General features: G+C 43.3%; 1 protein-coding gene across 3 annotated transcripts; it reads right to left on the bottom strand.

Annotated features, from left to right (window-relative positions):
- Window positions 1–327: 327 nt before the first annotated feature.
- LOC124006650 (arf-GAP with Rho-GAP domain, ANK repeat and PH domain-containing protein 1-like) lies at window positions 328–21,302 on the bottom strand. Of its 3 annotated transcripts, none has more exons than XM_046316696.1 (24): window positions 21,134–21,302; window positions 14,629–14,755; window positions 14,488–14,531; window positions 12,953–14,009; window positions 12,674–12,772; window positions 11,277–11,408; window positions 11,063–11,123; window positions 10,808–10,928; window positions 10,548–10,708; window positions 10,318–10,424; window positions 9,892–10,091; window positions 9,729–9,814; window positions 8,086–8,268; window positions 6,956–7,130; window positions 6,614–6,682; window positions 6,395–6,518; window positions 6,170–6,269; window positions 5,787–5,982; window positions 5,622–5,667; window positions 5,308–5,483; window positions 4,968–5,177; window positions 1,099–1,204; window positions 856–1,003; window positions 328–747 (listed from the first exon to the last, which is right to left on the bottom strand). In XM_046316696.1, exons 2-24 carry the CDS (start codon window positions 14,730–14,732, stop codon window positions 694–696), a joined length of 3,759 nt encoding a protein of 1,252 aa, XP_046172652.1. In that variant the 5' UTR covers window positions 14,733–14,755; window positions 21,134–21,302; the 3' UTR covers window positions 328–693. The 3 variants fall into 3 exon arrangements, with proteins under 3 accessions (XP_046172652.1, XP_046172654.1, XP_046172653.1); XM_046316698.1 differs by having other exon boundaries at window positions 12,674–12,733; XM_046316697.1 differs by having other exon boundaries at window positions 14,629–14,732.
- Window positions 21,303–21,499: the final 197 nt, after the last annotated feature.

Below are 21,499 nucleotides of genomic sequence, written 5' to 3'. Positions count from 1 at the left end.
CCACAGGGCACAATCAACAGCCTGATCAACTCTATGCAAAGGAGATGTGTTGCGCTACATGAGGCAAATGGTGGTCACTAGATACTGACTGGTTTTCTGATCCACTCCTCTACCTTTATTTTAAGGTATCTGATCAACAGATGCATGTCTGTATTCCCAGGCATGTGAAATCCATAGATCAGGGCCTAATGAATTCATTTCAATTGACTGATTTACTTTGAAATCGTTGCATGTTGCGTTTATATTTTTGGTCAGTATATTTAGGCTTGCCATAACTGAGGGGATGAATACTTATTGACTCAAGACATTTCAGCATTAAATGTTTTACACATTTTTTTTTTAAATGTCAAAGGACAACAAATCTCAATTCAATCCATTTTAAATTCTGGCTGCAACAACTAAATGTGGAAAAAGTCCAAAAGGTGTGAAAACTTTCTGAAGGCACTAACATACCATTTGAGCTTGGTTTGTTATTATTTTACCATCACCTAAATTACAATAATCCCCAAATGAATATAATCCCCAAATGAATATAGCAGAAAAAATACATTTAATCCAGTCCATGGCCTAAATGTGTAGTTCAAAGAGGTTGTGAAAACTACACTATGTAACTAGGGGCACTATGTAACCAAATATATCTTTCCCATAGAAGCTTTCTTTGACAGCCAAAGCCAAATATATACATGTGTTTTTCTATAATTTTGTTATGAGTTCTTCACTCTCCATGTCAGACTCTTGTTCTTTACCCTGTAGAATACAATACATGGTGTTAGGCATAAAAGGTTAGTCTCATACACTGTCCACTGCTTCATATGTTCCATGACCCAACAGAAGAGATGACGTTTAGTGTCTTACCAGGAAGATGAGTGTGTGGTGTATGATGAGTTCTCTGGTGAGGCGCACCATGTTTGTGTTCATGGCCAGCTCCTGGAACAGTGTTGGGACAAACACCAGCGCCAGGTTCTGAGCTGTCATACGGTTCTCTACACTGTACAGCTGAACTCTAGAAAGAGGTTGGCAACGATGAGCATTAGTCATGCAGGATCATTTTGTTGCCCTGTTAAAATCTTACAATCATTGATCATGTGTTGTTCTTACATGTAGAAGTGTCCACACAGGGCGTTGAGTGTGATTCTGTTGTCAGGGGGCAGCTTCTTCAGGAGTCTGCGGTAGGTGGCCAGTCTAAGGTTCTCTTCTGTGTGGGCTATGGTGACACAGGCAATGAATGAGAACCCCATTACTCAAAGTACAGCTTGTATTGAAAAACTTGTTAATCTAGATCAGCGCTACAATACTATTTGAGAAGATCCGGTCACACAAATTTCCTAGGTGGCAAAGATCTGGATAGATATTGTAAAATCGACATAGTAACAAACCCCTACCTCGTGACCCCAAACTGTTCACACCCCTCTTGTTAGCGGAGAGAAAATAGTTCAGTTTAGAAGCTAATTTCCTGAAATTCGACACGTTTTGCCATGTCTTATGTTGCGTGTTCATACGTCTGAGTGACTCAAACATTACCTCAAAATGTAATTTTAAAAAACTTGGCATGTAATCTGGACATGATAACTACAAGGCTTTCCGGACACGATAACTACAAGGCTTTCTGGCCACGATAACTACAATGCTTTCTGGACATGATAACTACAAGGCTTTCTGGACATGATAACTACAAGGCTTTCTGGACACGATAACTACAAGGCTTTCTGGACATGATAACTAAAAGGCTTTCTGGACACGATAACTAAAAGGCTTTCTGGACACGATAACTAAAAGGCTTTCTGGACACAATAACAACAAGGCTTAGAAAGCTAGTTCAATAACCTAAACTATGTTAGCTGACATGGGATAGTTGATCAACTGGACATTTCTGACAGGTTATGAATAGCTGTCAGTGACTGACATAAGAAGAGAAACTTCCAATGCAGTAGAACATTTTTAAATATCTCAACAGTAAGTTGAAAGCCTGACTGAGTTTCATATACGAAATATGCCCATACCACAGGAGGTTGGTTGCACCTTAATTGGGAGGACGGTATCGTGGTAATGGCTGGAGCGGAAATGAGTGGAATGGTAACAAATACATCAAACACACGGTTTCAATGGATGCCATTTCAATTGAGCCGTTCCACCCATTATTATGAGCCGTCCTCCCCTCAGCAGCCTCCACTGGTCCATAGTGACCCTAAACTGTGCCATTGGTTGTGTTCGTGAGCATCAAAGCCGAGATGTATCATGGGTAAATTGTGACCAACTGACTGATATACAAATAACATTGAGTAATTATTTGTGACGCAAGTTGATTTGTAGAACAGTCATTCTCGACTCGCCTTTAAATTCGGCTGCAATGTTGACACTGACTTCCATTCTTGCATCCTTCTCTCCTCGCCATTTTTTCAAAACCCATTTAATGATAAGGTCTCTATTTTTAGAAGAGACAAAATTCACAAATTCTACAGCACAACGGCAGAGTCATGTCTTAAGTGTAAAACTAACAATGACTCAATAATCCATGCTTTCTGGAAATGCTATAAAGTCAAAGAATTATGGGCGGAGCTAGAAAGTTGTCTGTCAGAAATATTACAATGTAAACATACATTTAATCCGTCTGTCTGCATATTTCAAGACATGTCAAATGGGGGTGTGGTGAGATACCCAACGGGCTGGACAATTCTCTTCTCATCACTCATCTTGAAAACATGTATACTAAAAACATGGAAATTAATTAATCCTCCATCATTAACAGAATGGAAAAATCTATTGATTTATTATTGAAATAGTATGGGTTAATGTACCCAGAGGAGAACAGAAGCTAGCTGTCCTCCGGCTACACCATGGTGCTAACCTACAGAGTGCTGTTGAGGCTACTGTAGACCATCATTGCAAAAGTGTGTTTTAATAAATTATTTGATGACTTGAAAATATTTAGTATAGTTGTATCTAAAAAGGATAACTTTTTAAATGTTTCACTATTTTTATTATTATGAAATTCACTGGAGGAGGACGGTCCTCCCTTTCCTCCACTGGTGGCAAACAATAATGAAGGCACTAGGGATGGGGGTGTGAACATGTGGGTCTGGGCAGGTGAGATGTAGTCATTGTTTGTGTACGTCTGTAAGTTGTTCAGATGTACAGTTGAAGTCGGAAGTTTACATACACTTAGGTTGGAGTCATTAAAACTCGTTTTTCAACCACTCCACAAATTTCGTGTTAATAAACTATAGTTTTGGCAAGTCGGTTAGGACATCAACTTTGTGCATGACACAAGTCATTTTTCCAACAATTGTTTACAGACAGATTATTTCACTTATAATTCACGGTATCACAATTCCAGTGGGTCAGAAGTTTACATACACTAAGTTGACTGCCTTTAAACAGCTTGGAAAATTCCAGAAAATGATGTCATGACTTTAGAAGCTTCTGATAGGCTAATTGACATCATTTGAGTCAATTGGAGGTGTACCTGTGTATGTATTTCAAGGCCTACCTTCAAACTCAGTGCCTCTTTGCTTGACATCATGGGGGAATCAAAAGAAATCAGCCAAGACCTCAGAAAACAAATTGTAGACCTACACAAGTCTGGTTCATCCTTGGGAGCAATTTCCACATTCATCTGTACAAACAATAGTACGCAAGTATAAACACCATGGGACCACGCAGCCATCATACCTCTCAGGAAGAAGACGTGTTCTGTCTCCTAGAGATGAACGTACTTTGGTGCGAAAAGTGCAAATCAATCCCAGAACAGCAGCAAAGGACCTTGTGAAGACGCTGGAGGAAACAGGTACAAAAGTATCTATATCCACAGTAAAATGAGTCCTACATCGACATATCCTGAAAGGCCGCTCAGCAAGAAAGAAGCCACTGCTCCAAAACCGCCATAAAAAAGACAGACTATGGTTTGCAATTGCACATGGGGACAAAGATTGTACTTTTTGGAGAAATGTCCTCTGGTCTGATGAAACAAAAATAGAACTGTTTGGCCATAATGACCATCGTTGTGTTTAGAGGAAAAAGGGGGAGGCTTGCAAGCCGAAGAACACCATCCCAACTGTGAAGCATGGGGGTGGCAGAATCATGTTGTGGGGGTGCTTTGCTGCAGGAGGGACTGGTGCACTTCACAAAATAGATGGCATCACGAGGGAGGAAAATTATGTGGATATATTGAAGCAACATCTCAAGACATCTGTCAGGAAGTTAAAGCTTGGTCACAAATGGATCTTCCAAATGGACAATTACCCCAAGCATACTTCCAAAGTTGTGGCAAAATGGCTTAAGGACAACAAAGTCAAGGTATTGGAGTGGCCATCACAAAGCCCTGCCCTCAATCCTATCTAAGATTGGTGGGCAGAACTGAAAAAGCGTGTGTGAGCATGGAGGCCTACAAACCTGACTCAGTTACACCAGCTCTGTCAGGAGGAATGGGCCAAATTTCACCCAACGTATTGTGGGAAGCTTGTTGAAGGCGACCTGAAGCGTTTGACCCAAGCTAAACAATGTAAAAGGCAATTCTACCAAATACTAATTGAGTATGTAAACTTCTGACCAACTGGGAATGTGATGAAAGAAATGAAAGCTGAAATAAATAATTCTCTCTACTATTATTCTGACATTTCACATTCTTAAAATAAAGTGGTGATCCTAACTGACCTTAAGACAGGGAATTCGTACTAGGTTTGAATGTTAGGAATTGTAAAAAGCTGAGTTTAAATGTATTTGGCTAAGGTGTATGTAAACATCTGACTTCAACTGTATATATATATATATATATATGTTTGTAAAAAATAAAAAATAAAAAATTGAAGAATATAAATATTATACAACATACAAAATATGAATGAGAAGGTCAGAGGGGAGGGAATTCTGACCTCATCCAATGGGTTTTGAGAAGAGGGCGAGAAGAGAGGACACGAGGAATCAAGGAAATACATTCTCTCTGGGGTTGTTTAAGATGCAAAGGACAGTACCTGCAGCCTTGACCCACAGTTCCCTTTGTGTCTGAGGGATGAGCACCACCTGCTGGCGGACATACTGCTTCAGGGCCCCTGCAGCGTCCAGGAGACCCTGTTCATCTTTCTCCAGAGGGGCAGTTTTAGGTGATCTGCTGAGGGCTTCTACCAGACTGCTGACCTTAGTGGCCAAGCCACAGCGCCGGTACAGCCCATCCACCTTCAGGCCTGGGAGGGAGACAGAAGAGGAGCAGAGCAGATTAACCAGTTGTGAGAATTCATGTTCCTGCCGGAAACTGGTTATCCAGATCACTACAATACTTGTTCCAGTCTCAAATGGCTTGTAGCCGACACTCACCATATTGTGTGATGTGTGAGATACACCTCTCAATGGCAGGGGGCACATTGCCAATGGCATTGGGTGGCAGCTCGTACAGTGATGGGCGCTGCTTCCTCTTTGTGGTCACTGCTCGTTTCAGTAGGCTGTGCCAGGACTGACAGCTGTGGTCTCGTTCAAACTGCATGGACATGGTTCTAGCAGGAAGAAGAGATAGATGCATTGGAGACCATCCTTTGATTGACAGATGCTGAAATACGTTTGGGAACCATTGCTATGACATCAAGTACAATGGATTGCAACTTGTTATAACAAAGTGTTCCTGTGGTGCTGACCTCTCTCCAGTGACCAGCTCTATGGTGTTCTCAGAGGAATCTATCTCTGTGGGCAGAAAAGAACACCGTCCATATTACCTTATCATGATACTTATGCTCCTCTACACAAGGCATGTAGAGAAAAATCATGTTGTGTAAACATGCAGACAATGAGGTGTGACTCACTGTATTGAGTCTCAGGGTTGAGTGTTAGCCTCTCTCTGTGGCGCTGCTGGTCAGTAGGATAGACGAGGACCTGACCTCCACGGAGCACTGCCCAGACCTCAGTGTGCTGCAGGCCTCCTCCCTCCCTCAGAGACACCCGGGACACAGCAAACACCCCGTCCAGCTCCTCCTCATCTATGGGCTCGGGCAACACCACCTGGTAGGGGGAGAACATATGGTTCGTTTTAACACACATTATTATATCTATCCGTGTTATCTGTAGGCCTACTCTCTGCTCAGGAAAGTTGACACAAAGGTCTCTATTATCATCCAGCGTATGGAACACTGTACCTACAGTCCTTAATACTCCCAGATTGATAAACACACAGCTGTTATTGTATTACCCTGAGAATATGAAGCAGGTGATTCAGTAGACCCTCTTCAGTGTCGGCATTGCACACCAACTCGTCCGTCAGAGTCACCATTTCAAACTCATGAGTCGATCTGTGGGGGAGGAGGAAATCAACAAATCCCCCTTATATATCTTATAAACCGTATTAAAACATATAAAATCTTAAAAATGGATATGAAATGTCTCCCACGATGTTCACGTCATAAGGTTGCAGTACCCGTTGGAGCTGTGGAAAATGGAGATGACCTCCCTCAGGTCCAGAACATCACAGGCTGCAGAGTCGTTCTCCTGGGAGAACAGGAAGCGGTCCTCCTCCAACTTCCCATGGAGCTCCTCCTCTCCTGCACACACAGTTTTTGCACCCTTTAAGAAGTCGCCTTTTATATCAAACGATAGGCTTTTAGGCTATTGTGATATGCCCATAGTATATGGGTACCTGCAGCAGAAGGAGGGTCAGAGGTGCCCAGCAGAGGCCCTGTGACCTGATGAACATAGGCAGGGGCATCTGTAAAAGAGAAAAACAAACATATTTGAAAGCATGATGAACAAGACAGACATTTTGAAGTACTGACTGATATCATGAAAGTGACACGTTGAGACTAAGCAAAGACAAAAAAACAACAGCAGTGCTGTGGATCTTAGGCTGCAATTACACAGTCAGACAAATTCAGATATTTTTTCACAAATTCCGACCAATCAGATCAGATATTTTGGATCTTAGAGCCTGGACCTCTGAAGTCAGTATCTGTGGATCTTAGAGGACCCCTGATATTAGTACCTGTATATTCGTTGTGTCTAAGCAGCTCCGTCTGCATGGCCTGTCCAGCCCGCTCTGCCAGGGAGATGGGCGTGGGGCACTGAGAGTCCCCTGAGTGGCACAGGACCCGGGCCCCTGAGCACAGCAATGACATGGTCTCTGGGACATTAGGGCCACACACCACCTCACACAGCCTCTGGAGGATGTCATAACAACCAATAACATATCATTCAGCACAGTCTGTCCTGTACAGACTCTGGGAGGTTTATGTGTATTTTCCTATCTTTGAGGATTGATAGGAATCAGAATAGGATGCATACATGTAATAACACAAGTTAGGAAGGCATCTGAACAAAAACCAGATGAACTACACTGTCCTCTGCTGGTTGAGAGCAGCAGTATAGTCTGAGAAAGGGGCTGAAGCTGGGGTTGGGGCTGGGATTTGGGCTGAGGCTGGGTTTGGGGCTGAAACCGGGGTTGGGGCTGGGATTTGGTCTGAGGCTGGGTTTGGGGCTGGAATTTGGGCTGAGGCTGGGTTTGGGGCTGAAACCGGGGTTGGGGCTGAGGCTGGGTTTGGGGCTGGGATTTGGGCTGAGGCTGGGTTTGGGGCTGAGACTGGGGTTGGGGCTGAGGCTGGGTTTGGGGCTGGGATTTGGGCGGGGGTTGGGGCTGGGGCTGGGGTTGGGGCTGGGATTTGGGTTGGGGCTGAGACTGGTTTGGGGCTGAGGCTGGGGCAGGGGATGAGACCTGGGGTTGGGGCTGAGGTTGGGGCTGTGGTTGGGGCAGGGGCTGAGGTTGGAGCTGAGACCTGGGGTTGGGGCTGAGGTTGGAGCTGAGACTGAGACTGGGGCTGGGACAGACCTGGGGTTGGGGCTGAGACTGGGGTTGGGGTTGGGGCTGAGACCTGGGGTTGGGGTTGGGGCTGAGACTGGGAGTGGGGCTGGGGCAGGGGCTGAGACTGGGAGTGGGGCTGAGACCTGGGGTTGGGGCTGGGACTGAGACCTGGGGTTGGGAGTGGGGTTGGGGCTGTGGTTAGGACTGGGGTTGGGGCTGTGGTTAGGACTGGGGTTGGGGCTGTGGTTAGGACTGGAGTTGGGGCTGTGGTTAGGACTGGGGTTGGGGCTGTGGTTAGGGCTGGGGCGTTGGCTGACCTGGTTGAGCAGTCGTTGGCTGGAGGCTAGAGGATGGGTGAATCTGTATCGGCCCTTGGTGTACTTGGCCCTGATGAAGTCCCCCCTCTGATCCACAGAGGAGTCTGGCAGGATCTGCTCTGCACCCGGCACATTGTGACCCCATACATCATTGGCTGCTTTGTTCCCATAATAGACAAATAGCTATGGAGGAAAGAGAACACAGTTATTAGCAGTGCCTATTTTCACATTACTTCTGTATTTGGTTATACATACAAGTATTCAGACACGTTCCCTTTTACAACATTTTGTTATGTTACAGCCTTATTCTAAAATTGATTAAATATGTTTTCCCCTCATTACACACACTCATTATACACAATACCCCATAATGACAAAGCAAAAAAATCATAATAATAAATTGTTGAAAAGTTAATAAAATTCCAAATAGATTTATATTATTTACATAAGTATTCAGACCTTTTGCTATGAGACTTGAAATTGAGGTCAGGTGCCTGTCCACCTGTGGTAAATTCAACTGATTTGACATGATTTGGAAAGGCACACACCTGTCTTTATAAGGTCATACAGTTGACAGTGCATGTCAGAGCAAAAACCAAGGCATGAAGTCGAAAAAATTGTCCGTAGAGCTCCGAGACAGGATTGTGTCGAGGCACATATCTAGGGAAAGGTACCAACAAATGTATGCAGCATTGAAGGACCCCAATAACACAGTGGCCTCAATCATTATTAAATGGAAGAAGTTTGGTACCACCAAGACTCTTCCTAGATCTGGCAGCCTGCCCAAACTGAGCAACTGGGGGAGAAGGGTCTTGGTCAGGCAAGTGACCAAGAACCCGATGGTCACTGACAGAGCTCCAGAGTTAATTTGTGGAGATAGGAGAAACCTCCAGTAGGACCATCTCTGCAGCACTCCACCAATCAGGCCTTAATGGTAGAGTGGCCAGACGAAAGCCATTCCTCAGTAAAAGGCACATGACAGCCCGCTTGGAGTTTACCAAAAGGCACCTAATTGACTCTCAGACCATGAAAAATAAGATTCTCTGGTCTGATGAAACCAAGATTGAAGTCTTTGCCCTGAATGCGTGACGTCTGGAGGAAACCTGGCACCCTCCCTACGGTGAAGCATGGTGGTGGCAGCATCATGCTGTGGGGATGTTTTTCAACGGCAGGAACTGGGACACTAGTCAGGATCAAGGGAAAGATGAACGGAGCAAAGTACAGAGAGATCCTTGGTGAAAACCTGCTCCAGAGCGCTCAGGACCTCAAACTGGGGCGAAGGTTCACCTTCCAGCAGGACAACGACCCTAAGCACACAGCCAAGACAACACAGAAGTGGCTTTGGGACAAGTCTCTGAATGCCCTTGAGTGGCCCAGCCAGAGCCCGGACTTAAACCCAATCAAACATCTCTGGAAGACGAGGCTGTAATTGCTGCCAAAGGTGCTTCAACAAAGTACTGAGTAAAAGGTCTGAATTCTTATGTAAATGTGATACTTGCAAAAATGTTAAAAAACAAACGTTTTTGCTTTGTCATTATGGGGTATTGTGTGTAGATATATAAAGAATAAGGCTGCAACATAACAAAATGTGGAAAACTCAAGGGGTCTAAATAGTTTCTGCAGCACTGTTACAGGGAAGGTACCAGAATCAAAGGTTCAGTCCACACTTTACTGTCCAACTTCAGGCTTCTCACTTTGGAGACATGGATGCCCAAAGAGCGATGCTGACCTTAGAGAAACAAAAGGGACATAGGTCATATAGAGCAGTGTGTACACATCCTGAGTATCACCACAGTCCCAGCTCACCTGCACAGGCCTCACAGACGACCACCAGCAGGTTAACTGAGGCCCACTCGGGGTTGGCACTGCCACAGTCGGCACACACTTTGTTCCATGGGCTGGCCCAGAGTCGGTGGGCCACCTCGCTGCATGACAGGGCACTGAGGATCACCTGGTTCAGACTCCCCAGCCACACCGCCAGCTCCCTCGATGAGTCTGTGGAGAAACTAGAAATACAAAGACTGTGTTTCTCAGTAGTAAAGCAAGGCGCTCACATACACGGGCCAGATACTGGGATAATCTGATAGAAGAGCAATTGTGTAATAACACAAGTTAGGAAGGGATCCTAACAAAATACAGATGAACTACACTGTCCTCTGCTGGTTGAGAGCAGCACTGTGGGCTGGGGCTGATCAGACAGAGACAGTGAGAGAGAAAGAGACGGACACTCACTTGAAGGTTTTGTACGGTGTGATGAGGCTGAAGTTATGACGGCCAGTCTGCTTCACTGACGCCACGTTCATGGACACATAGGTCAGCCCAACCCCCAACTGGAAATCCTGCACGGCACAAATAACATGAACTGAATGACACAAAATACAGTCAAGATGTCCTCCCGAACTGTCATAACAATAACTATCATATAATGATGGAGCTCAGCAGAGCCCTGTTCCCTTCCTCACCTCTTTGTTGTTGTAGATCCATAGGTTGTGTCCACAGATGGCCGCGTACACTCTGTTGCTGCGAGGGTCCTTCATGGTCAGGGCTCCATGCTGCTCCGGAGGGGCTGGGGGGTCCCATCCACGAGAGGCCAGGAGGGACGTCACCCAGCCCTCCTGCACCGCTGGGACCGGGGAGAGGGGTGGAGAGATGCTCAGGCACAGGGCAAAGCACAAATACAGTAGGAACCAGAAAGAGGAGTTCAAATCCATCAGCAGCTCACCTTTGTTGTGCGCCATGAACTCAAAGTGCTTCTTGCAGAAGTAAAGGGAGAAGCGTCCTTTGTCCTGCTTGCAGACGTTGGTGATGCTTGACACATGGAACACTAGGTCTGTGAACTTGTCCTGCGGCCCAGAAAAAGAGGGGATAGTGTAAGATACTGGCATAGCCTGGGAGAGACAATAATGATATAACAACGTTATGCCTTAGTTATAGTCAAAAGAAAGGGTCATTTAGACCATGCTAGTGGTTCACTCACTGTGCGTTTCTTCCAAAATGATACCAACGGTCCATCCAGGGTGGCCCACAGAACATTGTGCCTTCAGGAACCAAAAGTATCTCAATTTTCAAATACATAGAAATTAGGCAATGACATTTGGAAAATAATCTGAAATGTCATATCAGAGAATGTGATTTCAGTAAGATGTTGTTGAATAGCAACAGTACATATATCCCACAGTGGCCCACATTACCTGCGGCCCTTCCATACATCCAGCCAGCTGGATCGGGACACCACATTCTCCCTACGAGAGGACTCTGCTGCCTGGGTAGCACCAGCGCTCACTGCTACCTGTTTTCTCCTGCTGACACGGATGGTGGCCGCACTGTGGACAAAGAGAGAAGAAGTTATCTCAAAGAAACATGACAAATATTTAATTAACTGGCAGCTATCTTGAACAAATATGCTATACATTTAATACAGACCCACTGCTTGTACAGTGTCTCATGGGTAAATTACAAGACACCTATTGCATAACATGTCTTGCACGGAGCACTGCTACACAGGTGAAAACAATCGTATTGGGGAGGAAGTAGGAAGTATAGGCATGTGTAATACAGTGATCTGAATAGGTAAACAAAGGGGCTTGTAGAGTTCACAGGTGATTAGACAAACAAGTATATCACGCTCAAAATCAAATAGCGACCGTTTCATGTTTGATCCGGCAACACATTTTTACATTTACATTACAGTCATTTAGCAGACGCTCTTATCCAGAGAGACTTACAGTAAGTGTGAGCATTACATTCACATACTGGTCCCACTGTGGGAATCAAACACACAACCCTGCCGTTTGTTGGGGAATAATCAGAATTAGTTTGTAAGATGTTTTATATTCATCATATGTTTTGTAAGTTACTTCTCATCAGAATGTTATTGTATAATACTGTGGCGGGGTTTGCAGTCATCTGTTCTATGTCAAGACTAAGTTGCTTGGGCCGGAGAGAGGGGAGAGGTCAAGCGTGTATCTCTTGGCTCCACAATGTCTGTGTGCCAGTCAGTGTGTCTCTGTGATCTTGTCAAGATAGGATGGATTTGATATATGCCTGTTGATATGGAGGATGTGTTTATGGTTCTGGGTTTGAGAAGAGAGCATAGTTTAGGAGACAAAGCTGAACGATGTATTGTGTCTATGCTGTCTGACTATGTGTGTTCTTTGCTATTAAAGGATCTCAGCTGCAATGTGGAAGGGACTCAGAGAATTCACTGATAGACACTGAATTGTTCTGAGAGTCACAGGGTTGTGATAGAGCTCATATAATTAAAGATGGACTTTGATAACTAACTCTGACTTGTGTGTGGTTTGCTCTCATGATTAGGTAAATAGAGGAAATTTCCATGACACGTTGCAACTGCCACGCTCTGCCAAGTGAGCCACACCCGAAATGACCACTTCAATTGGTTTTAAATTCTATCACACCCTTAAAACCATGTAATAATATTGAAAACCCATTGAAATTGTATCAATATTGGTAAGTGGCTATGTTAAAATCTCAGTTGATTAGGTATCATTTTACTCTAATTGAATTCCCCATGAAGGCCATCTGTTAACTTCCTGTCTGTCTGCTGTGACGGAGTGCTGTGACGTACCGTGGGATCTTCTGTTTGAGAGGTCTGGTCTGCATAGACTCCTTTTCCACAGGTTTCCCGCTGGGGACAACACCAATACAAACATGCCCTGATGCCACACTGGAAGAGGTATAGAAGAATGACAAAGCCATTCAACATTTCTACCACCAATTTGTTTCGTGTGACCTGTAGCTTGTTACATGTAGTTACACACATTGATATACATTTTATTCCCTGCCTTTAGCCATGGCCTATACTGTTTTGTGGCCTATTCTTTTGCACCTCTTATTTGATACTCACTTGTTCATGTGGGATGGGTTCTTTATTTCTTCAGTAACGGCATCAGATTCGGATTCAGATCCAGATCCAGGGCATTTTTCCCAGTCAGCTACGTTAGTGATGTAGGGGTCAGTATCCACAGCCGGACTGATGTAGGTGTCAGTATCCGCAGCCGGACTGACGTAGGGGTCAGTATCCACAGCCGGACTGACGTAGGGGTCAGTATCCGCAGCCGGACTGACGTAGGGGTCAGTATCCGCAGCCGGACTGACGTAGGGGTCAGTATCCGCAGCCGGACTGATGTAGGGGTCAGTATCCGCAGCCGGACTGACGTAGGGGTCAGTATCCACAGCCGGACTGATGTAGGGGTCAGTATCCGCAGCCGGACTGATGTAGGGGTCAGTATCCACAGCCGGACTGACGTAGGGGTCAGTATCCGCAGCCGGACTGACGTAGGGGTCAGTATCCGCAGCCGGACTGACGTAGGGGTCAGTATCCGCAGCCGGACTGATGTAGGGGTCAGTATCCACAGCCGGACTGATGTAGGGGTCAGTATCCACAGCCGGCCTGACGTAGGGGTCAGTATCCACAGCCGGCCTGATGTAGGGGTCAGTATCCACAGCCGGACTGATGTAGGGGTCAGTATCCACAGCCGGCCTGATGTAGGGGTCAGTATCCACAGCCGGACTGATGTAGGGGTCAGTATCCACAGCCGGCCTGATGTAGGGGTCAGTATCCACAGCCGGCCTGATGTAGGGGTCAGTATCCACAGCCGGACTGACGTAGGGGTCAGTATCCACAGCCGGACTGATGTAGGGGTCAGTATCCACAGCCGGACTGACGTAGGGGTCAGTATCCACAGCCGGACTGTGTGGAGAGAAGGACAACCAGACAGATGGACAGAGTCCATTACTGTCCAGTACTGGGTAAGATGGAGTCACTCCAGAATCAGATCTGAAGAGAAGGAAGTTACACTGGCTTGGATTCTGCTCCGCTGGGCTGGTAATGGCAGGCTTATTTAGGATAACGGCAGGGTTGTCTTCCTTTTCTGCCAGCAAATCATTTGCGGGTGGAATACCTGTGAACCCAAGATAAAATGGTGAACAGTAAAATATGCTGTGTTGTTTGGTGACAAATGAAAGCAGGAAGTATTTCAGAAGTCTGTCACTGAATCACAAGCGTTTGTGTTTAGGAGTAAAAACCAGTTTTCTTGTGTTGCTATTGTGACAGTACACTGCAGCTATGTTTGGCTGTAGGGGTGCTTTACTGGAAGTTAGGACTCAAGCTCGGTATCACATAGAATGCACTTCCTTGACCTCATTGACCTTAAGTAACGCTTTAATGAATGTCACGGAATAAATCTTGTTTAGCATGATAAAATATTGTTAATTGGTGAGATGATGAAAGGTAAGCTGTTTCGCTGGCACACTGTCTTGAGCCAATCAAATATGGCCTGTCATTACACAAGTACAGTCATAGTTCTAACAAAACTCATCTGATCCCTATCTTTATTATTGTAAAATATGTAACTTATCATGATGAGCACAAGGGCCTACCTCTGCTATGAATTCCTGTGTCAGGTGTATCGTGTATCAAATCCCTTGAAGACAAGTGTAAAAACAAAGAATTAGAAAACAATCCACAAGAACGTATCAGGTGTTTGGTAAAACAAGTGGACATCACGAAGGATCACTCACCGATCAGAAGAGAGCTGGATCTGTGGGCTCCCTCCAGCCCGCTTGTAGCGAGTCCGTGGTTTAGGTACTGGCACAGGCATGTCTGGACCGAGGGGGGCAGACATCTATTTCACAGTAGGATATATTACTGTAGGTCACAAACACATGTCTGAAATTACTTTTTTTCCCCCAGATATGTAGATTTGATAGTTACTCAACTAAAAGTGAAAGTCAGACAGTAAAATACTACTTGAGTTAAAGTATATGGTATTAAATATACTTAAGTATCAAAAGTAAAAAATAATTTAAAATGACTTATATTAAGCAAAGAAGACGGCACCATTTGCCTTGTTATAAAAATGTCCGATGTCCGGATAGCCAGGGGCACATTCCAACACTCAGACATTATTTATAAAAGATGCATTGTGTTTAGTGAGTCCGCCAGATCAGAGGCAGTATGAATGATCACGTGTTCTCTTGATAAGTGAGTGACTTTGAAAATGTTCCTGTCCTGCTAAGCATTCAAAATATAATGAGTACTTTGGGTGTAAGGGGAAATGTACGGAGTAAAAAGTGCAATATTTGATTTAGAAACGTAGTGAATTAAAGTAAAAGTTGTCAAACATATAAAGAGTGAAGTACAGATACTCCAAGAAATGACTTAACTTATTTTTACTTAAGTACTTTACACCACTGATACCCCATGACAAAGTGAAAACAGGTTTAGAAAATTTTGCAAATGTATATACCTTATTTACATAAGTATTCACACTCTTTGCTATGGGACTCAAAATTAAGCTCGGGAACATCGTGTTTCCATTGATCATCCTTGAGATGTTTCTACAACTTGATTGGAGTCCACCTGTGGTAAATTAAATTGATTGGACATGATTTGGGAAGGCACACACACCTGTCTATAAGGTCCCACATTTGACACTGCATATCAGAGCAAAAACCAAGCCACGAGGTCGAAGGAATTATCCGTAGAGCTCCGAGACAGGAGTGTGTCGAGGCACAGATCTGGGGAAGGGTACTAAAAATGTTCTGCAGCATTGAAGGTCCCCAGTGGCCTTCATCATTATTAAATGGAATAAGTTTGGAACCACCAAGACTCTTCCTAGAACTGGCCGCCCGGCCAAACTGAGCAATCGGGGGAGAAGGGCCTTGGCCAGGGAGGCGACCAAGAACCCAATGGTCACTCTGACAGAGCTCCAGAGTTCGTCTGTGGGGATGGGAGAACCTTCCAGAAATATAACCATGTATGCAGCACTCCACCAATTAGGCCTTTATGGTAGAGTGGCCAGACTGAAGCCACTCCTCAGTAAAAGGCACATGACAGCCCGCTTACAGTTTGCCAAAAGACACCTAAAGACTCTCTCTTTCTGTACAGCACTTTGAGATATCAGCTGATGTACGAAGGGCTATATAAATACATTTGATTTGATTTGATTTGATTCATACCATCAGAAACAAGATTCTCTTGTCCATTTAAACTAAGATTGAAATCTTTGGCCTACGGTGAAGCAGAATCATGCTGAATCATGCTATGGGGATGTTTTTCAGAGGAAGGGACTGGGAGACTAGTCAGGATCAAGGGAAATATGAACTTAGCAAAGTACAGAGAGAACCTTGATGAATACCTGCTCCAGAGTGCTCAGGATCTCAGACTGGGGCAACGGTTCCCTTCCAACTGTACAACGACCATTAGCACACAGCCAAAACAACGCAGGAGTGGCTTCGGGTCAAGTCTCTGAATATCTCTGAACTAGTGCCAAGACTTCAACCCGATCGAACATCTTTGGAGAGACCGGAAAATAGCTGTGCAGCGACGCTCCCCATATAACCTGACAGAGCTTTAGAGGATCTGCAGAGAAGAATGGGAGAAACTCCCCAAATACAAGTGTGCCAAGCTTGTAGTGTCATACCCAAGAACACTTGAGGCTGTAATCGCTGCTAAAGGTGCTTCAACAAAGTACTGAGTAAAGGGTCCGAATACTTATGTAAATATGATATCAGTTATTTTTTGTAATCCTGTTTTTGCTTTGTCATTAAGGAGTATTGTGTGCAGATTGACAAGGGATTTAAAAATATATATATTTTAGAATAAGACTAACTTAAAAAGTGAAAAAAGTAAAGGGGTCTGAATACTTTCCGAATGCCCTGTACATGACCCTCATTAGTTTATATACACTACATGACCCTCGTTAGTTTATATACACTACATGACCCTCGTTAGTTTATATACACTACATGACCCTCGTTAGTTTATATACACTACATGACCCTCGTTAGTTTATATACACTACATGACCCTCGTTAGTTTATATACACTACATGACCCTCGTTAGTTTATATACACTACATGACCCTCGTTAGTTTATATACACTACATGACCCTCGTTAGTTTATATACACTACATGACCCTCGTTAGTTTATATACACTACATGACCCTCGTTAGTTTATATACACTACATGACCCTCGTTAGTTTATATACACTACATGACCCTCGTTAGTTTATATACACTACATGACCCTCGTTAGTTTATATACACTACATGACCCTCGTTAGTTTATATACACTACATGACCCTCGTTAGTTTATATACACTACATGACCCTCGTTAGTTTATATACACTACATGACCCTCGTGAGTTTATATACACTACATGACCCTCGTTAGTTTATATACACTACATGACCCTCGTTAGTTTATACTACATGACTACATGACCCTCGTTAGTTTATATACACTACATGACCCTCATGTTAGTTTATATACACTACATGTTTATATACACTACATGACCCTCATTAGTTTATATACACTACATGACCTCGTTAGTTTATATACACTACATGAGTTTATATACACTACATGACCCTCGTTAGTTTATATACACTACATGACCCTCGTTAGTTTATATACACTACATGACCCTCGTTAGTTTATATACACTACATGACCCTCGTTAGTTTATATACACTACATGACCCTCGTTAGTTTATATACACTACATGACCCTCGTTAGTTTATATACACTACATGACCCTCGTTAGTTTATATACACTACATGACCCTCGTTAGTTTATATACACTACATGACCCTCGTTAGTTTATATACACTACATGACCCTCGTTAGTTTATATACACTACATGACCCTCGTTAGTTTATATACACTACATGACCCTCATTAGTTTATATACACTACATGACCCTCGTTAGTTTATATATACTACATGACCCTCGTTAGTTTATATACACTACATGACCCTCGTTAGTTTATATACACTACATGACCCTCGTTCATTTATATACACTACATGACCCTCATGAGTTTATATACACTACATGACCCTCGTTAGTTTATATACACTACATGACCCTCGTTAGTTTATATACACTACATGACCCTCGTTCATTTATATACACTACATGACCCTCATTAGTTTATATACACTACATGACCCTCATTAGTTTATATACACTACATGACCCTCGTTAGTTTATATACACTACATGACCCTCGTTCGTTTATATACACTACATGACCCTCATTAGTTTATATACACTACATGACCCTCATTAGTTTATATACACTACATGACCCTCATTAGTTTATATACACTACATGACCCTCATTAGTTTATATACACTACATGACCCTCATTAGTTTATATACACTACATGACCCTCATTAGTTTATATACACTACATGACCCTCATTAGTTTATATACACTACATGACCCTCATTAGTTTATATACACTACATGACCACTCATGACCCTCATTAGTTTATATACACTACATGACCCTCGTTAGTTTATATACACTACATGACCCTCGTTAGTTTATATACACTACATGACCCTCGTTAGTTTATATACACTACATGACCCTCGTTAGTTTATATACACTACATGACCCTAGTTTATATACACTACATGACCCATCATTAGTTTATATACACTACATGACCCTCGTTAGTTTATATACATGACTACATGACCCTCGTTAGTTTATATACACTACATGACCCTCGTGACCCTCGTTAGTTTATATACACTACATGACCCTCATTAGTTCATTTATATACACTACATGACCCTCATGAGTTTATATACACTACATGACCCTCGTTAGTTTATATACACTACATGACCCTCGTTAGTTTATATACACTACATGACCCTCGTTCATTTATATACACTACATGACCCTCATTAGTTTATATACACTACATGACCCTCGTTAGTTTATATACACTACATGACCCTCGTTCATTTATATACACTACATGACCCTCATGAGTTTATATACACTACATGACCCTCATTAGTTTATATACACTACATGACCCTCGTTAGTTTATATACACTACATGACCCTCTACATGACCTTCATTAGTTTATATACACTACATGACCCTCATTAGTTTATATACACTACATGACCCTCATGAGTTTATATACACTACATGACCCTACACTACATGACCTTCATTAGTTTATATACACTACATGACCTTCATTAGTTTATATACACTACATGACCCTCATTAGTTTATATACACTACATGACCCTCATTAGTTTATATACACTACATGACCCTCATTAGTTTATATACACTACATGACCCTCGTTCGTTTATATACACTACATGACCCTCGTTCGTTTATATACACTACATGACCCTCATTAGTTTATATACACTACATCGTTTATATACACTACATGACCCTCATTAGTTTATATACACTACATGACCCTCATTAGTTTATATACACTACATGACCCTCGTTCGTTTATATACACTACATGACCCTCATTCGTTTATATACACTACATGACCAAAAGTATATGGGCACCTACTCGTCGAACATCTCATTCCAAAGTCATGGACATTAATATGGAGTTGATCCCCCTTTGCTGCTATAACAGCCTCCACTCTTCTGCTTTCCACTAGATGTTGGAACATTGCTACGTGGACTTGCTTCCATTCAGCCACAAGAGCATTAGTGAGTTCGGGCACTGATGTTGGGCGATTAGGCCTGGCTCGCAGTCAGCTTTACCATTCAACCCAAAGGTGTTTGATGGAGTTGAAGTAAGGGCTTTGTGCAGGCCAGTCAAGGTCTTCCACACAGATCTCAACAAACCATTTCTGTATTGACCTCGCTTTGTGCACAGGGGTATTGTCATGCTGAAACAGGGAAGGGCCTTCCTCAAACTGTTGCCACAAAGTTGGATGCACAGAATCGTCTAGAATGTCATTTTATGCTGTAGCTTTAAGATTTCCTTTCACTGTGACTAAGGGGCCTAGCCCGAACCATGAAAAACAGCCCCCGACCATTATTCCTTCTCCACCAAACTTTACAATTGGCACTATGCATTGGGGCAGGTAGCGTTCTCCTGGCATCCTCCTAACCCAGATTCGTCATCAGACTGCCAGATGGTGAAGCCTGATTGATCACTCCAGAGAACGCTTTCCACTGCTCCAGAGTCCAATAGCGATGAGCTTTACACCATTCCAGCAGACACTTGGCATTGCGATTGGTGATCTTAGGCTTGTGTGCTGCTGCTCGGCCATGGAAACCCATTTCACGAAGCTCCTGAGGAACAGGTATTTTGCTGACATTGCTTTCAGAGGTTGTTTGGAACTCGGTAGTGAGTATTGAGGACAGGCGATTTTACGCACTTCAGCGGTCCCGCTCTGTGCGCTTGTGTGGCCTATCACTTATAGGCTGAGTTGTTGCTCCTGGATGTTTCCACTGCTCAATAACAGGACTTACAGTTGACCAGGTCAGCTTTAGCAGGGCAGAAATTTGATGAACTGACTTGTTGGAAAGGTGGCATCCTATGATGGTACCACATTGAAAGTCACTGAGCTCTTCAGTAAGGCCATTCTACTGTTAATGTTTGTCTATGGAGATTGCATGGCTGTGTGCTCGATTGTATACACCTTTCAGCAACGGCTGTGGCTGTAATAGCCAAATCCACTCATTTGAAGGTGCATGATTCCTAAATGTTACAGCAACTATTATCACCTCCTTATTACTTTTAATAATGTCTTGGATTGACTTTTAGGCCTACCGAGACAGATTCTGGAGGTCATTTTTATTGCCTTTTTCTACTCAAAGCTTATAGGTAGGCTATAGTTGCTGTTGATTTTAACATTTCACATGGCCTACAAAAACTTTGCTTTCCAGTTTTGTAAATACATTAAAGTATTGTTATGATTATTTGATGGGGGAAAACTGTGTGAATATGAGTTAATAGTTCGTGTTGGAAATGTTGCTCTCAACTACAGTCGTTTAAAGCTTATAAGCTCTGATCAGTTACGGGTACATTCATGCTGTTCTGTTCAAAGGTGACAAACACCGTAGGCTACGGCACTTGTTTCGAGCACGTGACATAACTAGGACTGACGGCGAAGGCTAGATTTCTGTGTAACTCAACCGTGTTTAGAAAATCCTAAATTAAATGTTACATAAATGATTTGGTAGGCGTAATTAAAATCTTACCTTATCGTTACTCTTCTGTTCTTGTTAAAATGCGATGTTCCGTTCAAAAGAGATCTGTAAAGGTTATACCCTGCTGATACTGAAGAGGTTTGTGGTGGCTGTTTAGCTTTCTGTCGACGACGACCGTGTGTAGCCTATGCGGGTCAAATCTGTACAGCGCGGTCACACCTGTATTACCTGTTCAGCGGCTGAGCTAGGTCAGCTGCTGGGCAGGGCTACTAAACGACTATTAGCACATAGATAACATCAAAGTTCAATCATTGTAACTTATTCATGAGTCAATAAATATCTCAATTAACCATACTTATTTAGCATGTTCAGTGCGCACGCAAACAGACACACACGAACACATGAATTGAATATGGA

This window comes from Oncorhynchus gorbuscha, linkage group LG20 (assembly GCF_021184085.1).
Source record: "Oncorhynchus gorbuscha isolate QuinsamMale2020 ecotype Even-year linkage group LG20, OgorEven_v1.0, whole genome shotgun sequence".
In the NCBI taxonomy this organism is placed as follows: Eukaryota; Metazoa; Chordata; class Actinopteri; order Salmoniformes; family Salmonidae; genus Oncorhynchus; species Oncorhynchus gorbuscha.
This window is presented reverse-complemented; position numbering and strand designations above follow the sequence as displayed.